Source organism: Symphalangus syndactylus, chromosome 2, assembly GCF_028878055.3.
Source record: "Symphalangus syndactylus isolate Jambi chromosome 2, NHGRI_mSymSyn1-v2.1_pri, whole genome shotgun sequence".
NCBI classification, from domain to species: domain Eukaryota; kingdom Metazoa; phylum Chordata; class Mammalia; order Primates; family Hylobatidae; genus Symphalangus; species Symphalangus syndactylus.
This window is the reverse complement of record NC_072424.2, coordinates 114068312-114092427: the sequence shown is the minus strand read 5'-3', so window position 1 is coordinate 114092427 and position 24116 is coordinate 114068312. Positions and strand designations below refer to the sequence as shown.

Genomic DNA, 24116 nt, shown 5'->3' with positions numbered 1-24116 from the left:
GTTCTAGCACTTCAAATCCAGCATTTCACAGCTACTGTCTCTGGCTAAGTTTACAAAGGGGGGGGGGGGTGTAGCAAAAATTAGTAAATAATAGTAAACATTGGTATGTGGAAGGAACAAGAATGGAAGTACTTTGTGAATGACAGGTTTTCAAACATTTTTATCTACATGCAGGTGACTCTGAAATTTACCTCTTAAACTTCTCTCCTGAACTCCATTTTTTTCTCTCCAACTCTTCCCTGGATAGTTCTGCTGGAACTTCAGCACTCCAAACTGTCATCATCTGTACCCCATCCTACTGCAAACTGATGTTCTTTATCCATTAAGCTAGTTGGACATCCCTATAAAGTGTTCTGTCTTCTCTCCACCGCCGCCTCGCTATCCCCCCTCAACCCCCAATAATAGATGCTCATCACTATCCCTAGCTGCTGCATTGGTCTCCTAGTTTGGACTCTACCCATAAATTTCATCTTTATATTGCCGTCCCTGGGATGTTTTTCAAGTGCAAAATTACAATCATTTTAAAACCAAAATTTGCGCATCGATGTCTTCCTGTTGTCTGAATCTCAGTCATGATGAACTATAGGAACTCCCTATGTACTGTTTTTGGCCACTTTGCCTTATGCTACTCCTTGTTCAGTTACCTATCTTAAAGTCTTACACCCTAGCAAAAAATTTCCAATTCCTCTTTTTGTTCTGAGGCCACTGAATGCAGCACATACCTTTAGGCTAGTAATTCATTCTACTTACATGTCTCCACCAGAATAAAATTTTAGCATTTAGTATTGTGCGTGGCACACATACTGTAGTTACGTAATAAATGGTCCTTGAGTGTGTATAAATGAAAATGATAATTGCATGTTTATAAAGGCTTGATTTAATTTTATGGCTGCTGCTGCTTGAAACATACAATCTGGGCTGTCTTAAAAATGTGCTGGGATTACAGGCGTGAGCCACCGCTCCCAGCCGAGATAGGTTTTTGATTGCTGTGTTCAAATCCTTAAAAGGTTTTCCCAGAGAAGAGACATGTTCAAATCACATAGGATCAGGAGACTGTTATTTGATACTTCCTTGTCCGATCTCCTCATTTAAAAATGTTACATATTTAAAGGACAGAAATCGGAGTCAGTAGGTAAAAAATCTTAGGGACATAGACTTACTAGCTCAATATAATGAGCTAATTCAATATAATGAGCTAATACTTGACAACTAGATACTTTAAAAAGTGTTACATGCAGCTTGTGAATAGCAAGTTTTCTACCTGGATCAAACTGGGGGAGGGGAACACAGGAAAACCCCAGAAAGCAAGCCACCATATTTCTGAAAACTACTCAGAGACAACAGAAAAGCTAGCTTTGTGGTGTCAGAAAAGCTTTCTTGGACACTATCTCATTCTAAGAGTTGAGGAAAATCTAATTTCATGTAAAAATGAGCAAGGGAAAAAGATGTCCAATCACATAAAATGTTTTTTGTCAAAATGGAATTATGAATGCTTTAGTAAACAGTGGAGGAAATATCTCTGAAGAATTTAGAAGAAAGTTGTCAGCAAAGCATTTATGGATGTAGTATTTGACCTGGGTCGTCCTTGCTACCTAAATCAGTTGGAATATTAACCTATGTTAATAGTGCAGCTGGAACAGTAGTGGTTCCCTTCTCATTCTGGAGGGACGTTTTCATTCTGGCCCTGTTTGCTGTTTGATAAGAGAGTGAGAAAGGGAGGGTGTTATAAAGTCGTGATTTATTCACAAGGGCAAAGGGAAGGACAAGGAACTTGAGAAAATTACTCCATGTAGGGTTTCTGATCTGTCATCATCCTTGTTCTGCACTCACTTTCAGCCGTATCCAGCTCAGACTACTGGGCATATCACTATAATTGCTATCAATTGTTTTGCTAGTTGCTTAGTCCCAAATCATTATCATCTTTTCTGTCATTCCACATTTAAGTATTTTATTCAACAAATAGACTGAATGCCTATTATATACCAGACACTCTTCTAAAGCACTGGGGAAAGAGCATGGATCAAAACAAATTCCTGTTCTGCTGGAGTCTACAATTTTGTTTGGTGGTGGTGGAAGCATAACTAAACATATAAGTGCTATAGAGAAAAGCAAATTAGGGTTAGAATGGAACGAGATGCCCCACTGGCATATAAGCTCCAGGAGGACAAGGACCTGCCCTCTCATTAAGGCATTTTCCAGGCGTAGAATGGTGTCTGCTACGTAGTAGATATCCATTATTGGTTGAATGAGTAAATGGTGTTGACCATAGATAAATAAGTTCAAAACTTACATTTTCAAATTATGTCAGTAGCAGGCACACATCTTAAATTGTTATATCACTCCGGTGCACGTCTTGCTGAAATTCAGAAGAGGAAGCTATTTCGTATGAAGCCAATAACCTCAAATCAGAAATGAAAACTGGGATATCACCTGTCATATCACTTGCCATCCTCAGCTAAGCCAGGAGAGTGTCCGGCCCATATTCGGTAGCCTGGATACGTAGGTGTATTTAGTGAACGAACGAATGAATCCAACCACTGCAAAGCTGCAAAACCCTCGGGTGTAGTGCTTGGCTTCTGCCAGTTCCACAAGTATTTTAATATTAGCTGAACAAACGAAATGACCAAGAAATAAATCGCGACTTTGTGTCAAATGAACTTGGGAAGGCGGATGCGCTTAGGGTCCGGCTCTAGTGAGTAACGCACTCCCTGCGAAGAGTTACCTGGGGTACGAACTGCGAACTGCGAGTTCAGCTCGTGGGTTTGTACCTAAAACCTTGCCCTGCGGGAGCGCAGCCGTCCTAACGCGACCTGCCCCGCCCGTCAGCTCCTATTGGCTGACTCTCGGAAGACCCGCCTCTTGGGAAGGAAAAGCAGTCGCTTCCCGAATTGCCTGACATCATGCAATGACCAATCAGAAGCAGCGATCTTCAGTTTTGCCCAATGAGACTGCGTACGGGTCCTGGCCCGCGGAGTTTGATTTCGTCCTGGGATGCGGAAGTAGCAGTCCGGTCCTGCGGAAGTAGCAGTCCGGTGCTAGGGTCTAGCAGGTGGGTTCGTTGGGCGCCGGAGGAGGTGGGCGCGCTTTCCGTAATGTTACCGTAGCTGAGCGTGAGGCTCCAGTGCTGGGCACTGGGTTGACCTCTTATTCCTCGCTGAGGGCATCGTTACCTCCTGTGGCTGCAAGCCGAGGCGCGTGGGCGGAAACTGGGTGGATGTCTGGGTAGACGTCTGAGCGATCTGCACAAGGAGTGGCGCAGTCTGGAATTTGATTGAGGATTCCTAACGCCCTCCGCTTGATGTTCTGGTGATTCCCGGGGGCTCGGCTTCGGAGGAAGGTGAGCAAGGCTACCACGCTGTGTTTGGAGAGCACCAGGAAGCTTGTGGCCAAAGCGAGGGACGCGATCCGGCTCTGGTCACGGCCTGTTACTAGATGGGTGACCAAGTCACGTCCCCTATCTGGAATTCGTGCTCCTTATTTTAAAAGAGTGAGGAGGGTTGGGCGGTACTTCGATAGGTGTGTGAGAAGAGCTACTGTTTATTTTTTTAAAAAAAACTTTGAGTCGTCCCTTGCCTGCTTTCAAGGGTCGGCTAAACTCACCAATCTGCTAAGAGTCTCAGCCCAAAGCTTTCAGGAAAGAGCGAGCTTCGCTGTGGCATGTAACTTGAAGCCTTGCCTACTAAGTAGATGTCCAGTTTGTTGTTGATTGGTCTCTATTAACTAGGCCTCTTCATGAGCTCAAACATCCTACGAGGTTTTAATGTAGTCTAACCAATAAATTGAAATTTCTTTTACAACCGTCGCTTTCCCCCAGATTTCCTCTTCCTTTCTTTTTCTTTGACTTAAAATAATGCTGGCTAGGAGAAATTAGTTGACAGTGTAATGTATATCAGGAGGACTTTTCCAGGTTATGTAGTACAATTTGTGTGGCATTTATTTGTCAAGAGTAACATTTTCTAAAATTTTTCCCAAAGGCACCAAGAAACTGATAATGTTCCTTTGAATTGGCTTCTGTATTTGCTTCATCAATGTCTCTCATACTGAGTATCTTAAGAGAGATGCTGGAATATTTTGGCGTTCCTGTAGAACAGGTAAATGTCCTTTTGGATTGGAGTGGATCTGTTGTATTTGTTCTTGGGTTTCATTTTGAAAATAACTTATATGTAATCATTTGATTTAAGGCAAAATTGTTCCTTCTTTTTAGATGGAACAAAGGTGAGTTTGCAACAGTATAGCTTTGATGGTTCGAGTTAGAAGAGGGATAAGATTATTGAGAACATATTTACCTGATAGGACAAGTGCCAACAGAAGATACAAAGGAAGCAAAATATAGACATGACCTTCACAGAATTACATTTATTGCACAGATACATTCAAACTTATATTCAAGGTAATTTATTAACAAGTTCAATATTTAAAGCTCAATAAATCCAGAATAAATCTAATGGAAAGAGGATGATTTAGGCCTGAGAATTATAAGCTGTATTAGTCTGTTCTCATGCTGCTAATTAAGACATACCCGAGACTGGGTAATTTATAAAGGAAAGAGGTTTAATTGACTCACAGTTCCACATGGCTGGGGAGGCCTCACAATCATTGCTGAAGGCAAATGAGTAGCAAAGTCACATCTTACATGGTGGCAGGCAAGAGAGCTTGTGCAGGGGAACTCCTGTTTATAAAACCATCACATCTCATGAGACTTATTCACTACCACGAGCATAGTATGGGGGAAGCTGCCCCCATGATTCAGTTATCATCACCTGGCCCCACCCTTGACACGTGAGGATAATTATAATTCAAGGTGAGATTTGGGTGGGGACACAGCCAAACCATATCATAAGCAAATCAAATTTTATCTACTTGTTGAAAATCTACTGTATCTAAGACAATATGCTTGTTTCTGCAGGTAATACAGAGGAGTAATACATGATTGTTGTATTCATAATGCTTAAAATATGAGGAATAAGAAACAATAAAGATAACTGTAATATGAGATTGACTATAAGGAAGACGGGTGGGGTGAATTAGAAGAAAGTAGTCAAGGATAATTTAAGATTTTTTTAAAGCAAAAGTAAGTTGAAGAATCATGGTACCATTATTATAAATGGGCATCTTAGTATGAGAAACTAGTTTGAATATGGAGATGAGGTGAGTCAGAGGTGATGTTAGAACATATAAGTAGAAATATCCTTCAGACAATTGGATATATATATGGTTTTAAAATGTAGGAAAGAAAAAGATTCAGTTTTGGGAGTTATCTGCTTTGTCTTGATACTTAAAGCCATGGACTTTGATAATGGCAAATGTCATTAGATGTGATTGAAACATTTTATTTTATTTTATTTTATTTATTTATTTATTTTTGAGACGGAGTCTCGCTCCGTCGCCCAGGCTGGAGTGCAGTGGCGCAATCTCGGCTCACTACAAGCTCCGCCTCCTGGGTTCACGCCATTCTCCTGCCTCAGCCTCTCTGAGTAGCTGGGACTACAGGTGCCCGCCACCACGGCCGGCTAATTTTTTTTTTTTTGTATTTTTAGTAGAGACGGGGTTTCACCGTGGTCTCGATCTCTTGACCTCGTGATCCGCCCGCCTCGGCCTCCCAAAGTGCTGGGATTACAAGTGTGAGCCACCGCGCCTGGCCTAAAAACATTTTAAATTTCAGTAATTGAGAGACTGAAGATAACAGCTGAACTTTGTTTATCACTATTAGGTTATTGGTGCCCTTAAGAATTTCTGTAAGTGGAGAATGGGACTGTGTTGGAGTAGTTTGAAGAATGTCAGGAAGGGAGGTGGGATCAGCAACCTTCTTTTGAAAAGTTTGCTTGTGAAAAGAAATTGAGAGAGGCCATCAACCTGAAGGGGCTGCAGGATGGAATTTTTATTTTTCTTTTAAAGTTAGAAGTAACTTCAGCATATTTGTCATCACTCTGGAAGAAACAGACAGGAAGAAATTTAAGATCCACATGAGAGAGTGATTGAGCACCGCCTTTGAGAAGATAGTTGGGCAAGGGATCTAATTAAATAAGTCTTGGAAAGGAGAGAGACTGTCCTGCCTTAAAGAACAGAATGAAAGTGAGAGAGAGTGAAAAGAGATTTTTTTTTTTAAGATGGAGTCTTGCTGTTGCCCAGGCTGGAGTGCAGTGGTGCAATCTTGGCTCACTGCAACCTCTGCTCCGAGGTTCAAGTGATTCTCCTGCCCCAGCCTCCCAAGTAGCTGGGATTACAGGAGCCTGCCACCAATGCCCAGCTGATTTTTATATTTTTAGTAGAGATGGGGTTTTACCACGTTGGCCAGGCTGGTCTTGAATTTCTAACCTCAAGTGATCCACCTGCCTTGGCCTTCCGAAGTGCTGGGATTACAGGCGTGAGCCCCCGCGCCTGGTCTAAAAAGAGATTTTGAATGGAGCTAAGTAACAGAAATGAAGTTGAGGTATGTCAAGTTGAAGTTCTCGGTTTTCTCTGTAAGAGCAGAGACAACGTCACTTGCAGGTAATGAAGTGGTGGGATTTGAGAAGGGATTTCAGAGATCGGAGACTGCTCTGGACAATGTGGTATAGAATCTAACACGTTATGAAGGGATTTCAGAATACCTGTGAGAACCCAGCTGAAGTCATCATGGAGTTGTAGTTTTTCTCAATATTGTCGTTTTGTGATTTTTTTTTTCCTAGCTAAGAGTAATTAGGGTAGTGTATTCATTAGCAGTGTGGGATCACATAATATCAAAAGAACGAACCATTTTTGAGTGGCATTGAACATATTACTGAAATAATTAACCAGAAAATCCATGCTTGGTAGGAAAATTAGTGAAGTCAAAATGTGGGTGCTAGACCAGGAATAGAGGGAAGATGAAATAATAAGAATGGTGAAGATAGCCAGATGTGGTGGGTCACCCCTGTAATCCCAACACTTTGGGAGGCTGAGGCAGGAGGATCACTTGAGCTCAGGTTTTCAAGACCAGCTTGGGCAACATGATGAAACATCGTCTCTATCAAAAATATAAAAATTAACCAGGCATGGTCGTGTGCGCCTGTGGTCCCAGCTACTCCAGAGGCTGAGGTAGGAGGATTGCTTGAGCCCGGGAGGTAGAGTTTGAAGTGAACCCTGATCATGCCTCTGCACTCCAGCCTGGGTGACAAAGTGAGACCCTATCTCAAAAAAAACCTCAAGAAGCAAACAACAACAACAACGAAAGTGGTGAAGATGGCCAGGGGCAATGAAGGAATGAGAGGAAGGACAGGAGTTTATTAGGATGGAAACTGCCGAGCAAGATAGGAAGGTATCATTTAAATTAACTAAGAGCTAACCCAACTCTTGGGTGACTCTATATATGTCGTAGGTAGCCCTCATGGTAGCAAAGCCTCTATGCCTGTTGTTCTTAGCAGGGGTATGCAGATGAATGGTCTGTAGAACACTTTAAATATAAATGGTCAATCCTCCAAATATTCTACTAGTAATAGGTCTGGGATCTATATCCTCTAGGCTGTGCAATCCAGTATGATAACCACTGGCCACATGTCACTTTTAAGCACTCAAAATATCTGAATTGAGATCTTCTATAGGTGTAAACTATATAAGGGATTTTGAAGACTGAGTGTGAAAAAAATGTAAAATAATCTTAGCAATTTAAAAATATTATTGGTTGAGCATCACTCAAAACCTGAAATCTGAAATGCTCCAAAATCCCAAACTTCTTGAGTGCCAGCATGACACCACAATGGGAAAATTTTACACCTGACCTCATATGATGGGTCACAATCAAAACGCAGGTGCACAAGTTTACTTAGCCTGCTGTCGTTGGTTGTTGCTGTTGTTTAACAGCTGAGACAGGCTGTTTATTGGATGTTTTAATGAGGATGCTAATAGGAGGCTACCTGTATCTGTTGGGATCTTAGGAAAAATGTCCAATTTATTATGTCGTATCTTTTGGCTGGTGGGGGAGAGTGGTTCCTGTGGCAATGGTTTACACTAATTTGGGAAGCCCACACCAAAGGACAAAGTATTATTTGAGCTATAGTAGCACATTATTACTTCTAATGCCTTTTCAAGAGCTGACTGCCAGCGGATATATTTCACTTTATGTAAATAACTCTGAATTGTCTAGGACCTGATTTATTCCCTTTTTTATTTCTCCTTTAAAGGAAGTTACATAAGTATACTCCATATTACCTCGTTGCTTGATAATTTGAAATTGTCAATTTTTGGTTGGGCCAAAAAGATGGGATTTGTAGCTGGGGGAGGGGATGCAATTTTTTTGAACAAAGTTTCTCCCAAGGTATTTGGACATATCAGAAATAGAACAAAATGAATTGTGGTTTTTAAAAGATCTTCCTGGAATGTATATAAGTTTACTACCATCTTTTTTTTGGACAAATACTCATAAAGTTCTATTCTTTGAAGAAAGGCTCTGCCATTCTATATTTCTTTTTAAAAATAAATGTTATTTTACAGGACTCCCTGTATTTAAAAAAAAATGCCACTGCATCTTTTTTACGTCTCCTTTTTTCATACTTATATAAATGTGCTTAATCAGAGTGCATTTTAATTCATACTTTATGTTTAAAATAGGTTTTGCTGATTTGGGAAAATAAAGACTATGGATCAACTAGGAGTATTGTTCGTATTATTGGGAAAATGCTTCCATTGGAACCTTGTCGAAGACCTAATTTTGAGGTAAGTCAGTCAACATAAATTGTTTAAGTACCAAGTACAAAATAATCCTAGGTACTCTTAACAGGTATGGGGTAGAACAGCCAACGAAGAAACATTTCCTGCAAGCCAAAAACCTTTAGTTTACCCTTGGGAACAGGCCATTTCATATATGTTTTTGTGGTTTTATTTAAGTACAATCATGCATTGTTTAATGATGGGGGGGATACATTCTGAGAAAAGCGTTGTTCGGTGATTTTGTCATTGTGCAAACATCACAGAGTATACTGGCACAAACCTAGATGGTATATGGCCTATTATGCACCCAGGCTATATGGTATGACCTGTTGCTTCTAGTCTGAAAACCTTTTCAGCATGTTACTGTACTGAATACTGTAGGCAGTTGTTACACAATGGTAAGTGTTTGTGTATCTAAACATAGAAAAAGTATGGTGACAATGCAGTAAAAATTAGATAAAAAATGTTACGTCCATGTAGGGCACCTACCGTGAATGGAAGATGGGAAGTTGCTCTGGGTGAGTCAGTGAGTGGTGAGTGAATTTGAAGGCCTAGGACATTACTGTACACTACTGTAGACTTTATAAACACTATACACTTAGGCTACACTAAATTTATACAAAAACCCTTTCTTCAATAATACATTAACTGTAGCTTACTGTAACTTTTTATAAATGTTTTTTAAATTTTTTTAATTTTTTAATTTTTTTATTATTATACTTTAGGTTTTAGGTATTTTGTAAAAAGTTTTGACTTTTGTAATAACACTTATCTTAAAACACACATTGTACAGCTATACAAAATATTTTTTATATCCTTATTCTATAAGCTTTTTATGATTTAAAAATTTTTAAATTTTTTATACTTTTAAAATTTTTTTGTTAAAACTAAGACACAAGCACACACGTTAGCCTAGGCCTACCCAGGGCAGAATCATCAGTATCACTGTCTTCTGCCTCCACATCTTGTCCTACTGGAAGGCCTTCAGTGGCAATAACATGCATGGAGCTGTCATCTCCTACAATAACAATACCTTCTCCTGGAATACCTCCTGAAGGACCTTCCTGAGGCTGTGTTATAGTTAACTTTCTTTTTTTTTTTTTTTTTTGATAAGGTCTTGCCGTCACCCAGGCCAAACGAAGTGCAGTGGCATGATAACGGCTCACTGCAGCCTCAACCTCCTGGGCTCAAGTGATCCTCCCACCTCAGCCTCCTGAGTAGCTGGGACTACTTGGGAGGTGTGCACCACCACACCTGGCTGACTTTTTTGGTCTGGTAGAGACAGGATCTTGCTATGTTGCCCTGGCTGGTCTTGGACTCCTGGCCTTAATTGATCCTCCTGCCTTGGCCTCCCAAAGTGCTGGGATTACAGGAATGCACCACCATGCCCAGCCAACTTTTCTTTTTAAGTAGAAGGAATACACTCTAAAATAATAATAAAAAGTATAATATAGTAAATACTAGGTGATAGGAATATTTCAGTTTCATTATAATCTTATGTGACCCCATGTATATGCAGTCCGTCATCGACCTAAACGTTATGTGGTACATGTCTGTAATGACATTCACAGATGGGCAAGTGTGAACAATAACTGAAGAGTTTAATTTTATTTTGCATTTTATGATAGATGAAATTAACCAGGGGAGAGAATATTCCTTAGTGCTTAGACTTCAGCATAACATTTTTTCCAGTGTTCTTTCTTGCTAACAGGTGCATGTTTTTCTATTGAATATTCTTTTTCTTTTTCTTTCTTTTGGATTGTTAACTAATTTAATACCATGGGGCATGTGTCTTCTCCTGACTCCCTGCAGAGCTCTGACTATTTTTTTCTTTTTTTACTTTAGTTAATCCCTCTCTTGAACTCTGTAGACTCTGGTAATCGTGGATCTGTGGTTCCATCTTTTGCTGATATTTTGTATGTGGCAAATGATGAAGAAGTCAGTTATCTCAGATTTCGGTAATTTTATATGCTTATCTTGGGAAGTGGGCTATAAACTGAATTCTTGCATGTGTCAAAGCTTGTTCAGATTGATTGAGCTTTTTTGTTTTATCTTCAAACTGTGCTGTGCCCTACTGTATCTTCCTAATAAAGAAGACTGGTTGCTTTTCATTTTTTTAGCCAGTTTTTTTTTTTAGTGCACATTTAAACCTAATACCAGGCCTAGGAGGGAGTGGTTATTAAAGAGATATTAGAATCATGTATTTAGCCAAAACTTATATACTGTTTATTGTGCACCAGGCAATGATGTTAAATGTATTTCAAAATTTGGATGTGTTACTCCTAGGGAGTATTACCTTGTATGTTAGTATATTCAGATACAGGCTCTAAGCATGTTAAGTGTCAATTATTTAAGTATTCCGGCTGATTTATTATGTATCAAACTGGCACCAACTTTCAAATAGTTAAAATAACATACATTTCACCCTAACATAATCCTGAATGTAAGGCTCTTTATTAACTTATATAGAACTTCTAAATAAATTAACTTACCTGCGTTTAAAGTTAATAAGTAGAACAATTGCAGGATAATTATTTTTGTTTTATAATCTAAAAGCAAGGTTTGTTTTGTTCATTTCCTGGTCATTGACTGGTCCTCCATTGGAGGCTACGTTCTGTTTATATTGGGAATACAAAGCTAAATAAGATGTTTTCCTTGTCCTCAGTGACTCTAGAAACAATCATGGGGGATAGAGAGTAGTTTTTTTTTTTTTGAGACAGAGTCTCACTCTGTTGACCAGGCTGGAGTGCAATGGCACGATCATCTTGGCTCACTGCAACCTCTGCCTCCCAGGCTCAAGTGATTCTCCTGCCTTGGCCTCCTGAGTAGCTGGGACTACAGGGGCACGTCATCACACCCGGCTAATTTTTAAAAATATTTTTAGTAGAGACAGGGTTTCACCATTTTGACCAGGCTGGTCTCGAACTCCTGACCTCAGGTGATTCACTGCCTCAGCCCCCAAAGTGTTGGGATTACAGGCGTGAGCCACTGTGCCTGGCCTGAGAGTAGCTTTTATTTTGTTTTATTGTCTTTTGATTTTCACGTAGGAGTGTAAGAGTTTATAATTCTTTTGATTGGAAATATATCTTCCCTCCATTTCATATTTTTTTTCACCCACAGAAATAGTATATGGAAAAATGAAGAAGAGAAAGTGGAAATTTTTCAGCCTTTGCGACTAGTTCGGGATCCACTGTCACCTGCTGTAAGACAGAATGAAACAGTGAAAAATGATCTGCCTGTAAATGAAGCTGCAATTAAAAAAATAGCTGCCCTTGAAAATGAGCTGACTTTTCTTCGCTCTCAGATTGCAGCAATTGTGGAAATGCAGGAACTGAAAAACAGTACAAATTCTAGTAAGTAACACTAGGATTTTTGTTTCAGTTAGATGATACTCATGGTATAGCCTATACCAACCCGTACAGCATGATACTGTACTGAATATAGTACATATAGTAGCATACAGGAACATCTAGTATTTAAGTGAGTACAATTCTGAATAAGTGCCATGAAAACATTAAATGTACGTAAAAGGATGTTGAATATACAAAATTATTATATCTGATGTTTATTCAGGATGAATTAAGACACATTTGTAGTGAGGGGATGGCTTTGATTTAAAGAAGAACTAGCTTTACTGTACTAGAAGATTGTATTTTTGTATTAAAAAGTCTGTTGTCTTCTAAGTAAGCTTTTCTTTTTTTTTTTTTTTTTGAGACAGAGTCTTGCTCTGTCGTCCAGGCTGGAGTGCAGTGGCACGATCTCAGCTCACTGCAAGCTCCACCTCCCGGGTCCATGCCATTCTCCTGCCTCAGCCTCTCGAGTAGCTGGGACTCCAGGCGCCTGCCACCACGCTCGGCTAATTTTTTGTATTTTTAGTAGAGACGGGGTTTCACTGTGTTAGCCAGGATGGTCTCGATCTGCTGACCTCGTGATCCACCCGCCTTGGCCTCCCAAAGTGCTGGGATTACAGGCATGAGCCACCGCGCCTGGCCCTCAGTAAGCTTTTCTAACTCTTCATGAAAGCATTGGATATTAAAGAGGAAGAATGCATTGGTTTGAAAGAGGATATAGGTTTGAGTCATCATATGTTTATAGTTTTTAGTTATTGCTGCTACGCTTCCACCAAGTTGAGGTGAGTAATGTTTTCCAGATGATTGTTTTATAAATTTAGAGATACAACTTGCTTCAAACATATGCACACACACACACACAAAATGTATGTACGTGTGTATAAAATGTAAAGCAATCTAGGTACTGAATGCTTTTCACAACAGATTTGGCTGTAAAGGGCTGTGTGTAAATATAATTGCTAAAAATTTTTTAATATATATGTATATATACAAATGCATAAATACACATATAATTTAAGATATTTATACAGTGTATATTTATAACATTTACATATAAACACATATAATATACAATAACTTATATTTATACATAATAAATAAAATGATATATAACTATACACAGTTTTCCTAAGCAGTCATGTTTACCCACAGTCCTTTAAGAGCAAATCTGTTGTGGAAAAGTTAAATACTCAGTACCCATCTTAAGCTTTGCTTAGAAAATAATATGCTTATTTCTCCAATGTCATTATAGAGTGAATACATCAATTTGTGTTTCTAACTACAAGTTGTTGATTCATGTTTTAGCTTTTTAAAATAGAGGATGAAGTTCAGAGTGTATGTGCATTACAGAAAAAACTCGTTTTTTTTTTGTTTGTTTAAAATGCATTCTCCTCCCCACTCTGCTCTTGGACCTACACTGAAAATTCCTAACTGGATTAAAAATGAATTCACAGTTTGACTTGACTCTTAAATTACTAAGCAGATGGGATTGATACTCTTTCCTTGCTACCATATCGCTACCTTTAGTAGCATTACAGAAATTGCTCCTGTTTTGGCTCTAATTAGTGTTATTAATATATATTACGTTAGAGATAATTGTGAATGATTTTGTAATAAACCACTTTGTTTGTAGGTTCCTTTGGCTTGAATGACGAGCCCATTAGTTTGGGTCAGTTGTCATCATCGCAGGCTGCCCATCTGAGTGTGGAGCCAGATCAGTTTCCAAGTTCAGTACTTTCTTCTCCTCCTCCTCCACCACCACTTCCTCCTCAGTTTTCATCTCTCCAGCCACCATGTTTTCCTCCCATACAACCAGGATCTAATCATATTTGTGACTCAGATAATCCATCAACTGAAATGAGCAAACAGAACCCGGCTGCTAATAAGACCAATTATAGTCATCATTCAAAAAGCCAGAGAAATAAAGATATTCCAAACATGTTGGACGTTCTAAAGGATATGAATAAGGTTAAGCTTCGTGCAATTGAGCGGTATGTTGTTGTAATTTGAAAAGTGAACTGAAATTTTGTCAATTTTATGTTTAGAAAAATTATTATGTTTATGAAAGTTAACATATATGTCTTTTTTCTTATTCTTCTTCACACCTGAATACCTCTCCCAGAGATAATGACATTCAGTTATTTTTGACTATTTCTTCTTCTAGTCTCTTATCACCATATTTTTGAAACAACATACTTATTTGCTATTTCTTGATATTTTAATTATATTGACTTCCAGTTGTAGGATATTAGGAATATATTTTCTTAGATACTCTACCGAGGACACACACACACATCTTGCTACGTCTTCCTGAAATAAACCACAATCTTTAGTTAAAAGAGTATTCAAAATTAATATCCTTATTATAACAGTAAACATCCACAGTAAGCCATTTCTCATATTGTAACCCAGGCTGGAGGGCAGTGTTGAAATTACGGCTCACTGCAGCCTCGACCTCCTGGGCTCAAGTGATCCTCCCACCTCAGCTTCCTTAGTAGTTGGGACTATAGGCATGTGCCACCATGCCTGGCTAATTTTTGTATTTTTTTGTAGAGATGGGGTTTCGCCATGTTGCCCAGGCTGGTCTCGAACTCCTGAGCTCAAGCGATCTGCCCATGTTGGCCTCCCAAAGCGCTGGGATTACTGTGCCTGGCCCCATTTCATATATTTTGACTACATTTTATTGAATAATTTTTTTAGAGTTAATAATTGCCTGTCTGAGTTCCATTTGTGTGTGTGTGTGTGTGTGTTGTGTGTGTGGTGAAAAAACATAGTGAGCTCCATTCTGTTAACAAATTTTTATGTGTATAATACAGTATCGTTAAGCACAATGTTGTACGACAGATCTCTAGGGCTTTTTCATCTTGCATAACTGAAATTTTATACTCACTGAACAGTAATCTCTTCCCTCTCCCCTCATCCCCTGGCAACTGCCATTCTTCTTTCTACTCCTATAGTTTGATTACTTTATTTTTTATTTTATCTTATTAAAAAAAAGAGACAGGATTTCACTGTGTTGCCCAGGCTGGTCTTGAACTCCTGGGCTCAGGTGATCCTCCTGCCTCGGTCTCTCAAAGTACTGGGATTACAGGCAAGAGCCACTGTGTCCGGCCTAGTTTGATTACTTTAGATGCCTCATATAAGTGAATCATGCAGCATTTATCTTTTTGTGAGTGGCTTATTTCACTTAGCATGCTGTATGTTATATGTATATATCCCATTTCTTAATCCATTCATCTATTGATAGACATTTAGTTTGCTTCCATGTCTTGTCTATTGTGAATAGCACTGTGATGAATGTGGGTGTGCAGATATCTCTTTGAGATACTGATTTCACTTCTTTTGGATAAGTACCCAGAAGTGGGATTGCTGGATCACAGGGTAGTTCTATTTCTGATTTTCGGATGACCCTCCATTTAGTTCTTGGTGATTGTCCTCAAGGATCCCTCTGTGCCCGAAGGATTTCCTTCGCTTACCTCTTGAGCATTCTTGCCCCCTTTTTTCTTTTTTTTTTTTTGGAGACGGAGTCTCGCTCTGTCGCCCAGGCTGGAGTGCAGTGGCGCAATCTCGGCTCACTGCAAGCTCTGCCTCCTGGGTTCACGCCATTCTCCTGCCTCAGCCTCCTGAGTAGCTGGGACTACAGGCGCCCGCCACCGCGCCCGGCTAATTTTTTGTATTTTTAGTAGAGACGGGGTTTCACCGTGGTCTCGATCTCCTGACCTCGTGATCCGCCCGCCTCGGCCTCCCAAAGTGCTGGGATTACAGGCTTGAGCCACCGCGCCTGGCCTCTTGCCCCCTTTTTTTCTATGCTGCATCACTGATTTCCTAAATGTCATATCTTCCTATAGCTTCCTGAGAAACATAAAAGGTAGATTAGTTTACTACTTTGCATGTCCAAAAATGTTCTTTTATTCTTTTTTTTTTTTTTTTTGAGACAGAGTCTGGCTCTGTCGCCCAGGCTGGAGTGCAGTGGCATGATCTTGGCTCACTGCAGCTTCTGCCTCCGGGGTCTTGGTTCAAGCAATTCTCTTGCCTCAGCCTCCCAAGTAGCTGGGATTACAGGCACATGCCACCATGCTCAGCTAATTTTTGTAGTTTTAGTATACTGAGACGGGGTTTCACCGTGTTGGCCAGGCTGGTCATGAACTCCTGACCTTGTGATCCGCCGGCCTCACCCTCCCAAAGTGCTGGGATTACAGGTGTGAGCCACCACACCTGGCCCACATTTTTAATTTTTAAGAGCTGTTTCTTTTTCTTCAAATGCTTCTTTTTAAAATCTTTTTGGTTTTGTTGGTCTTATCCCACTGACAGTATTAAAAGTGTAGGTTTGTTTTAAGTTTTCCTCTGTTCTTGAATTACTGTATTTTTTGTGAGTTTCTTTTTTCCTTTTAGCTTTGATCTCTATCTTTAGTTTTGTAGCCTTGTGTAAGCATCTGGTGATTCTTATTTAAAAATGAGGCAAGGAAAAGCTGATTGCATGTTCTTTGTGTGAAGTGGTCTTATCAACTTAGGGGCTTCACAATTTAGTGATTAGGGAGAGGACCATTTTCTTGGCCACACCCCAGAGCTGTATGTCTTTTCTTTTGGGCTACAGGATTTTCCTTAGAAAGTTCTTCATTCTCCCTTGTGGTCAGGAGGGATGGGGATTACACAGCGGGTGCAAGCCAGGTCATTGGAGAGCTGAGTGGGGAAAGACGAGCAAGAGAGAAGTGTCTTATTCAGCACACGCCCTGTGTTCAGCAGGGCGCCCACGCCCCATGCTCTCACTTTCATCAGCTTTCCAGCTTCCAGCATCTGGTTGCAATTCTTATCTCCTGTCTCCCCTTCTAATCTCTTTGTCCTTGTGGATATATAGATCTTTTTCATTTCTTTACTGTCATTTTAGTAGGATTTCACAAGGGATTTGCCATGCTTACCTGGAAGTCCCTCAGTGAGGCTTTTGGTGAGAAAATAGATATATTTTCTGTATAATAGTCCTAGGACAGATAAGTCAGTTCTGTTTTTAATGAGGTTGTGAGTTTGATCCTTGCAGTGATGCAGAAGGGCTCATTTTAAGTGAAATCCTTGTGAAGAGGAAAGAGAAGGGAAACCAGTAACCACAGGAAGAGCATGAGGCAGCTTGTTGAGAAAAATCTCATGGCTGTAGGTGCATGCTTGGTCCCAACTAGATCTTGTACTTTTGTCATTGGGCTTAGTCAATATCAAGTGGCAACTCTGTGACTGTTACCATCACTGGAAAAACAACTAAAAGGCCAGTAGCCTCTGCCTCCTGTCCCCCTATTCTCTCCTGAGTTGCCTCTACAGCTAACTTTGTTTTGTACATTGCTGAGGAATCAGATGAGCTCTGTCACCTCTTTACACCTACAGATTCCCCATGCAGATTCTCTGCCTTCCATCTTGCTGTTGGGAGTGAAGTGTCATCATTCATGGCCAGGCTCTTCCTTTGGTTACTGGTTTCCCTTCTCTTTCCTCTTCACAAGGATTTCACTTAAAATGAGCCCTTCTGCATCACTGAATCTTCCTTCTTTACCTCGTCCTTCTCCTCACACCTGAGTACTTCCCACCTTCAAAACACATGTACTCTCAGCCGTTGTTCTGTTGTTCTGCTCCCCTTTCTGATATGAATTCTTGAAGTTGTCCATAATTTGTTTCTATCTATCGCTGCCGCCTTCTACCCACAGTGACTCCATGTGGCTAAATCCAGTGGTCTCTTCGCATTGCTCGTCTTCCGTGACCTCTTGGCAGCATTTGATACAGCCTATGGTCCCCACCTCCTTGGAGCACTTTCTTTTTTTTTTGAGATGGAGTCTCGCTCTGTTGCCAGGCTGGAGTGAGGTGGCACAATCTTGGCTAACTGCAACCTCTGCCTCCTGGATTCAAGTGATTCTCCTGCCTCAGTCTCCCGAGTAGCTGGGACTACAGGCATGTGCCATCATGCCCAGCTAATTATTGTATTTTTAGTAGAGATGGGGTTTCACCGTATTGGCCAGAATGGTCTCGATCTCTTGACCTCGTGATCCGCCCACCTTGGCCTCCCAGAGTGCTGGGATTACAGGCGCGAGCCACTGCGCCCAGCTGGGAGCACTTTCTTTACTTGGTTTCTGGGAAAACATACCCCGAGGTTTCCTCTGACCTCATCAGCTATTCGTTCTTATGCCTTTAACTCTTCCCCTTGGGCCTGGTCTTTAAATGTTGAAGTACCTGGTTCAGACCTCAGCCCCCTCTCTTCTCTGTCCATGCTGTTTCCTTTGGTGAGCTCACCTAGTCCTATGGCTCTACATACCAGCTGTATGCTTATGACTCAAACGTTTATTTTTCTAGCCCTGACCTCTCCTCTTGAGCCCAGATGCATATACTGAAATGCCTACTTGACATCTTTATTTGCCTGTCTCACAGGTATCTCTTTTCACAGGTCCAAAACAGGACTTTTCCTTCCTACCTGTTCTTTTCCACCACCTTGAAAACCTGTTCTTTCTCATGTCTTTTGCATCTTAGCAAATGGCAACACGATCACCCGGTTGCTTAAGATCTAGGAATCAGGCCAGGTGCGGTGGCTCACACCAGTAATCCCAGCACTTTGGGAGACTGAGGTGGGCGGATCACTTGAGGTCAGGAGTTCAAGACCAGCCTGGCCAACATGGTGAAATCCAGTCTCTACTAAAAATACAAAAATTACCCTGACATGGCACACACCTGTAATCCCAGCTACTAGGAGGCTGAGGCAGGAGAATTAATTGTTTGAGCCCGGGAGGCGGAGGTTGCAGTGAGCCACTGTACTCCAGCCTTGGTGACAAAGCGAGACTCCGTCTCAAAAAAACAAAAACAAATATCTAGAAATCATCCTTCATCTTTATTTTCCGTTCTATCTCCCACCGTTCCCATCAGCGCATAGCTCAATTCTGTGGACCCTCTTGACCTCCACCGCCAACTCCCCAGGCTAAGCCCATTCTTATCTAGCTTAGACTTCCACAGCAGCCTCCTCAGTGGTCTGTTTTCATTCTTGCCTCCTTATTTATTCTGCAGATAGTGACCAGAAGTCAGATCAGGCCATTCTCCTGCTTCAGACTCTTCTGTGCATTTCTGTTGTGTTTGAATCAGTTCTAGAGCCCTTGCTGTGTCTGTAGGTCCCTCCAGGAGCCAGACCTCACTTCTCTCGCTGAGCTCCTCTCCTACGTCCCATGTTTGCCCACTGCACTCCAGCTGCAGTTGCTTTCCTTTTTCCATTTCTCACACATGCGAAGCTCCTTCCTGCTGTACCCCCAGATGTTTACACTAAAACTGACCCCTTGTCATTTTCTTAAAGAGGATGTTGCTTCCTTAAAGAGGCTTTTTTTCTGATCATACCTCATCTGAAGTGCTTCTGTCCCTAATCACTATTACATTTCCCTATTTTTTACTTTTTAATGTTTTTTTTTTTGAGACAGGGTGTTGTCGTGTCACCCAGGCTGGAGTGTAGTGGTGCCACGACTTGCTGCAGGCTTGACCTCCTTGGCTCAAGTGATCCTCCTGCCTTAACCTCCCAAGTAGTTGTCTGGCTAATTGTTAAATTTTTTCTAGAGACGGGGTCTCACTATGTTACCCAAGCTGCTCTCGAACTCCTGGGCTCAAGCAGTCCTCCCACCTTGGCCTCCTAAAGTGCTGGGATTACAGGCATGAGCTACCATGCCCAGCCTCTATTTTGTTTTATTCACAGCACTTATTACCATCCAAATGATCTTGCTCACTTGTATATTGATGATAGTCTTGCTGTAAGAACTGGGAGCAGAATACTCCCAAAGCGTAAAATGGAGTCGGATGTAGTAGTGGGCATTCAATGAAGATTAAATGAATGAATGACCAAACAAATGAACAATTTGCCTAATTTTTTTTTTTTTGGCATGAACTCTAGTCCTTTTAAAAGTTCTTATTTATTTGAATTTTCCTACCCATTAAGAAATTAGAAAATTATAATAATAAAGATCTTCAGCATAGTAACATCTGACAGATCTCAGACAGCAAGGTTATGGCAGTGTCTCAAGTCACATGGGTTTTTGGTTTTCTGATTCTTCATTCATTGTGCCTTATTTCATTGCAAAAATTTCTTGAAGATTAGATTATTTTCAATCTCTTGAAGACTAATTGAATTGTAAGATATTATGCTTGTATTCCTGCTATGTTTATCAACAAGGAGCTACAATTACATCCAAGTTTTAATAAATTCAATTTTTTTTTTTAAAATAGGTCACCTGGCGGTAGACCCATTCATAAGAGGAAAAGACAGAATTCACATTGGGATCCAGTTTCTTTAATATCTCATGCACTTAAGCAGAAATTTGCATTTCAAGAAGATGATTCTTTTGAGAAAGAGAATACATCTTGGGAATCTTCTCCATTTTCTAGTCCAGAAACTTCAAGGGTAAGCTACACTAATGTAAAATTAATTTTTCAGTTTTTCTCTGATGTATTGTTTATGTTGCAGCTTTGTGTTCAAGTTCTCTTGAAGTAATTGTGCAGAATGGGCTATATAATTGTTTATTGATGCTGCTAATGTTTCTGGGGTGTTTTTTTTGTGGTTAATTTTATATGCTCATTTTCACTTTTAGCCTATCATGAGCTCTTTTGAAATAAAATACTTAATTTGAAAAATATTTGTGCATATGTTTATAATGACTTATCTTAGACAGGTGCCAATTTGATGTTGCCATCTGCAGTATGAACTGGGTGTCTGACAGTTTGAGAGGGCCAGGGAAGAATGGTGCAATAGATTTCCCCTAACCATATGGAATGTGAATACGCCAAGATTTTTCTCTGTCAAATGTACAGACTTTGGATATTTTGTTGAATATAATGTTAACTCTGCATGTAAAAAAGCAAATGGGATTATAGTTATCTTTAGTGACAGCACTTACTGGATGCCTAGGATGACAAACACTGGATTTTAAGCATTTGAGCCTTAAGATTACTCCTTACTTGAAGTCTCTTTTCTTAAATTTAGAAGTAATTCTAATTTTGGGGTGGTTTTCACATGTCTTAATTTAGTTGAGGTAGTATTAACACATAACAATAAGCCTTGAGAATGACAGGAGTGTGGAAGAGGAACAGCATCTAAAGTCAGCTAGATAGCACTGAGGAAGGACAGACCTCAGCAGAGGAAGAGACTGGAAGACTCAGACGCATTGAGCCCTCCAAGAGTGTAACAGGGCCGGGCGTGGTCATCCCAGCACTTTGGGAGGCTGAGGTGGGCAGATCATGCATGAGGTCAGGAGTTCGAGACCAACCTGACCAACATGGTGAAACCTCATCTCTACTAAAAATACAAAAATTAGCTGGGCGTGGTGGCACGCACCTGTAATTAATTCCAGCTACTGGGGAGGCTGAGGCAGGAGAATTGCTTGAACTCGGGAGGTGGAGGTTGCAGTGAGCCAAGATTGTGCCACTGCACTGCAGCCTGGCGACAGAGCGAGACTCTGTCTCAAAAAAAAAAAAAAAAAAAAGAGTGTAACAGAGTGGAGGGACTTGTCACACACACACATTCCCACTCCAGTGTGTGCAGCCTCTGTGCTCAGCATTGTGTGTGTGTGTGTGTGTGTGTGTGTGTGTACTGTATCTGATGTTTAGCATGTTGACTTAGAAAATTATATTCTCTTAACTATTTAAGAAGACAAAAAGTTCACTTTAGAACTATTACTATAAAAATGCAAGTGTGTCTAAACTAAATGTTTAATTTTAACATTTGTAGAGCAGTTTGTAACTTGCAAAGTACCTTTTTTACTCACCTCACTAGATCTTCACAGCAGTAATCCCCCTGTCCCCCAAAATGTGAGGAAAATGAGCCCTGTAGTGCCTATAATCCCATATCTAAGGGGCAGAGCAGAGACTAGAACTTGGTTTCTTAAAATTTGAGGATGTTTGAGAACCTGCAGTTATCTAAGCAGTTCCCGTAGGTGGAACACACTGTTTCCCAGTGATAGTGGGTAAACGAAGTGTTACTAGGTTGTCATTTACTGCTTGCTATTAGTTCCGTGTCTCTTAGCACTTTCTTTCCAGCCAATTACAAGTATTTTAGAGAATCTTCTTTTTTTTTTTACATAGTTTTTAGCACTGGGCACATAGGGACTCCAAGTTTAGTTGCCCAAGAGCTCGATCTGTGCCCCTGAGAATGTCTCTTCGCTTTTGTCCTTGGCTGTGGGCGTAGTACCTGATACATAGCCAAATAACTACGCGTTATAGTAATAACTACAGTAAATAAATATTGTGAATGAAACCTCAGAGGGCCATCGGGCCTTTGTCTTGCCCTTCTTTCTTTTTTTAACATTAGAATAATTTCTGTGTCAAATATTTGCTTTATTTCAGTTTGGATATCACATTTCACAGTTAGAAGGACAGCAAACTACTAAAGAAGAAATGGTCAACACAAAAGCTGTTGACCAAGGTATCAGCAACACAAGCCTTCTAAACTCAAGGATTTAAACTCAACTTAAGGTTGAGCCTTAAACTTCTAAAACTTCTTCCTGGATGATAAATTATTCTTAGAAACTGATTCAGAATGTTAAAGGCTAAAAGTAGATGTATTTAAAGACTCTTCTTGACACATTTTGCCTACACTTGCTATGTAAATATGTACGCCTGTCATTTTTGTTTCCTTTGTTCCTTTTTACGTTGATACTCTGTTCTTCTGTACATAGAGCTTAAAATAAACATTCCTTTTGAACTTGCTTGTGTTTTGTAGCAACTCAAATTCATGTTTTCTCACCACATAGTCTGACCTTTTTTTGTTGTTTTTTGTGAGGAATTCCATAGGTAGAGTTTCTTGGATAATAGAAATGAAACATAAGTTTGCAACAGATATTTTGTCCCTCTTCTCCCACATACTAATGTGATATGGAAATTTACGTTTCCCTGGACCCTTCAGACTGTGTGCAACAGCCAGGGAGCTGAGGTCACCATTGGAATGGACTCAGCCCCACCCATTTTGCCAAGCTCTTCACTTTCAGCAAAGCCCAGGTTTCCTACAGTTTTCTTGTTGTTGTGGCAGACTTGCTTGCCTAGCCCCGCCTCCATTCGCAACCCTTTCTCCTGGCCATATTCCAGTTAGGAGTGTCTGTGTGGCAGTTATGACCATGAAGAAAAGGGTTAGAATCACAGAGATGACATCACTGAGCTGTTGAACCAACATCAACAAGTCCTGTTTGCAGACTTCTTGTCAGAAAGATATATGAGAAAAATATGCCCTGTGTGTTTTCTGTTACATGCAGCCAAAAGCATTTGTAATGATACAGCAAGTATAGTAGTGTAATTTTTTTTTTTTTTTGAGAGATAAGGTCTCACTCTGTTGCCCAGGATGGAGTGAGTGGTGCAGTCATGGCTCACTGCAAGCTCAAATTCCTGGGTTCAAGCGATCCTTCTTCCTCAGCCTCTGAAGTAGCTGGAATATAAGTGTGTACCACCATCCTGGCTAATTTGTAGAGACAGGGTCTCACGTTGCCTAGGCTGGTCTCGAACTCTTGGCCTCAAGTGATCCTCCTGCATTGGCCTCCCAAAGTGCTGGGATTGTAAGTGTGAGTCACTGCACCTGTCATAGTGTATTTTCAGTGCCTGCCTGTTATTTTTTATTCCTTCTGTGATTTTTTTTTTCTTGGAGACAGGGTCTTGCTCTGTTGCCCAGGCTGGAGTGCAGTGGTGCAGTCATGGCTCACTGCAGCCTCCAATTCCTGGGCTTAAGTGATCCTTGCACCTCAGCCTCCTGAGTAGCTGGGACTACAGGCACATGCCATCACGCCTGGCTAAGTTTTGTATTTTTTGTAGAGACGGGGTTTCACCATGTTGCCCAGGCTAGTCTCAAATTCCTGGGTTTAAGTGATCCACCCGCCTCAGCCTCCCAAAGTGCTGGGATTACTGGCATGAGCCACTGCACCCAGCCTATGATTGTTTTTGACATTTCTTACCTAGCTACCAATAGTTTTTGCTGTTGTTCCTGCCCCTCTCAAACGTTTTCCCCACCCTGACTTGTCTCATTGTCCTTGTAATAAGAGTTTGTTTTCTCTTGAAATAACTTTTTTATTTCTCAAGTAGGTAGGCTTGCATTTTTAGTGTTCTAGTTTCCTTGTTCAAAAATGTGTAATC

At 40.6% G+C, this 24116-nt stretch overlaps 1 protein-coding gene across 2 annotated transcripts; it reads left to right on the top strand.

Moving 5' to 3' along the window:
* Positions 1 to 2746: 2746 nt before the first annotated feature.
* MTFR2 (mitochondrial fission regulator 2) lies at positions 2747 to 22708 on the top strand. 2 transcript variants are annotated; one of them, XM_055265022.2, is made up of 8 exons: positions 2747 to 3049; positions 3975 to 4091; positions 8566 to 8670; positions 10510 to 10622; positions 11785 to 12017; positions 13648 to 14005; positions 20235 to 20409; positions 22347 to 22708. In XM_055265022.2, exons 2-8 carry the CDS (start codon positions 4029 to 4031, stop codon positions 22461 to 22463), a joined length of 1164 nt encoding a protein of 387 aa, XP_055120997.1. In that variant the 5' UTR covers positions 2747 to 3049; positions 3975 to 4028; the 3' UTR covers positions 22464 to 22708. The 2 variants fall into 2 exon arrangements, with proteins under 2 accessions (XP_055120997.1, XP_055120986.1); XM_055265011.2 differs by having other exon boundaries at positions 2982 to 3337.
* Positions 22709 to 24116: the final 1408 nt, after the last annotated feature.

Coding starts and splice junctions, on each gene's coding strand:
- MTFR2 (XM_055265022.2), top strand. CDS start 4,029: ATGTCTCTCATACTGAGTATCTTAAGAGAGATGCTGGAATATTTTGGC. Junction 4,092..8,565: donor TTGGCGTTCCTGTAGAACAG/GTAAATGTCCTT, acceptor TGTTTAAAATAG/GTTTTGCTGATTTGGGAAAA. Junction 20,410..22,346: donor CTAGTCCAGAAACTTCAAGG/GTAAGCTACACT, acceptor GCTTTATTTCAG/TTTGGATATCACATTTCACA.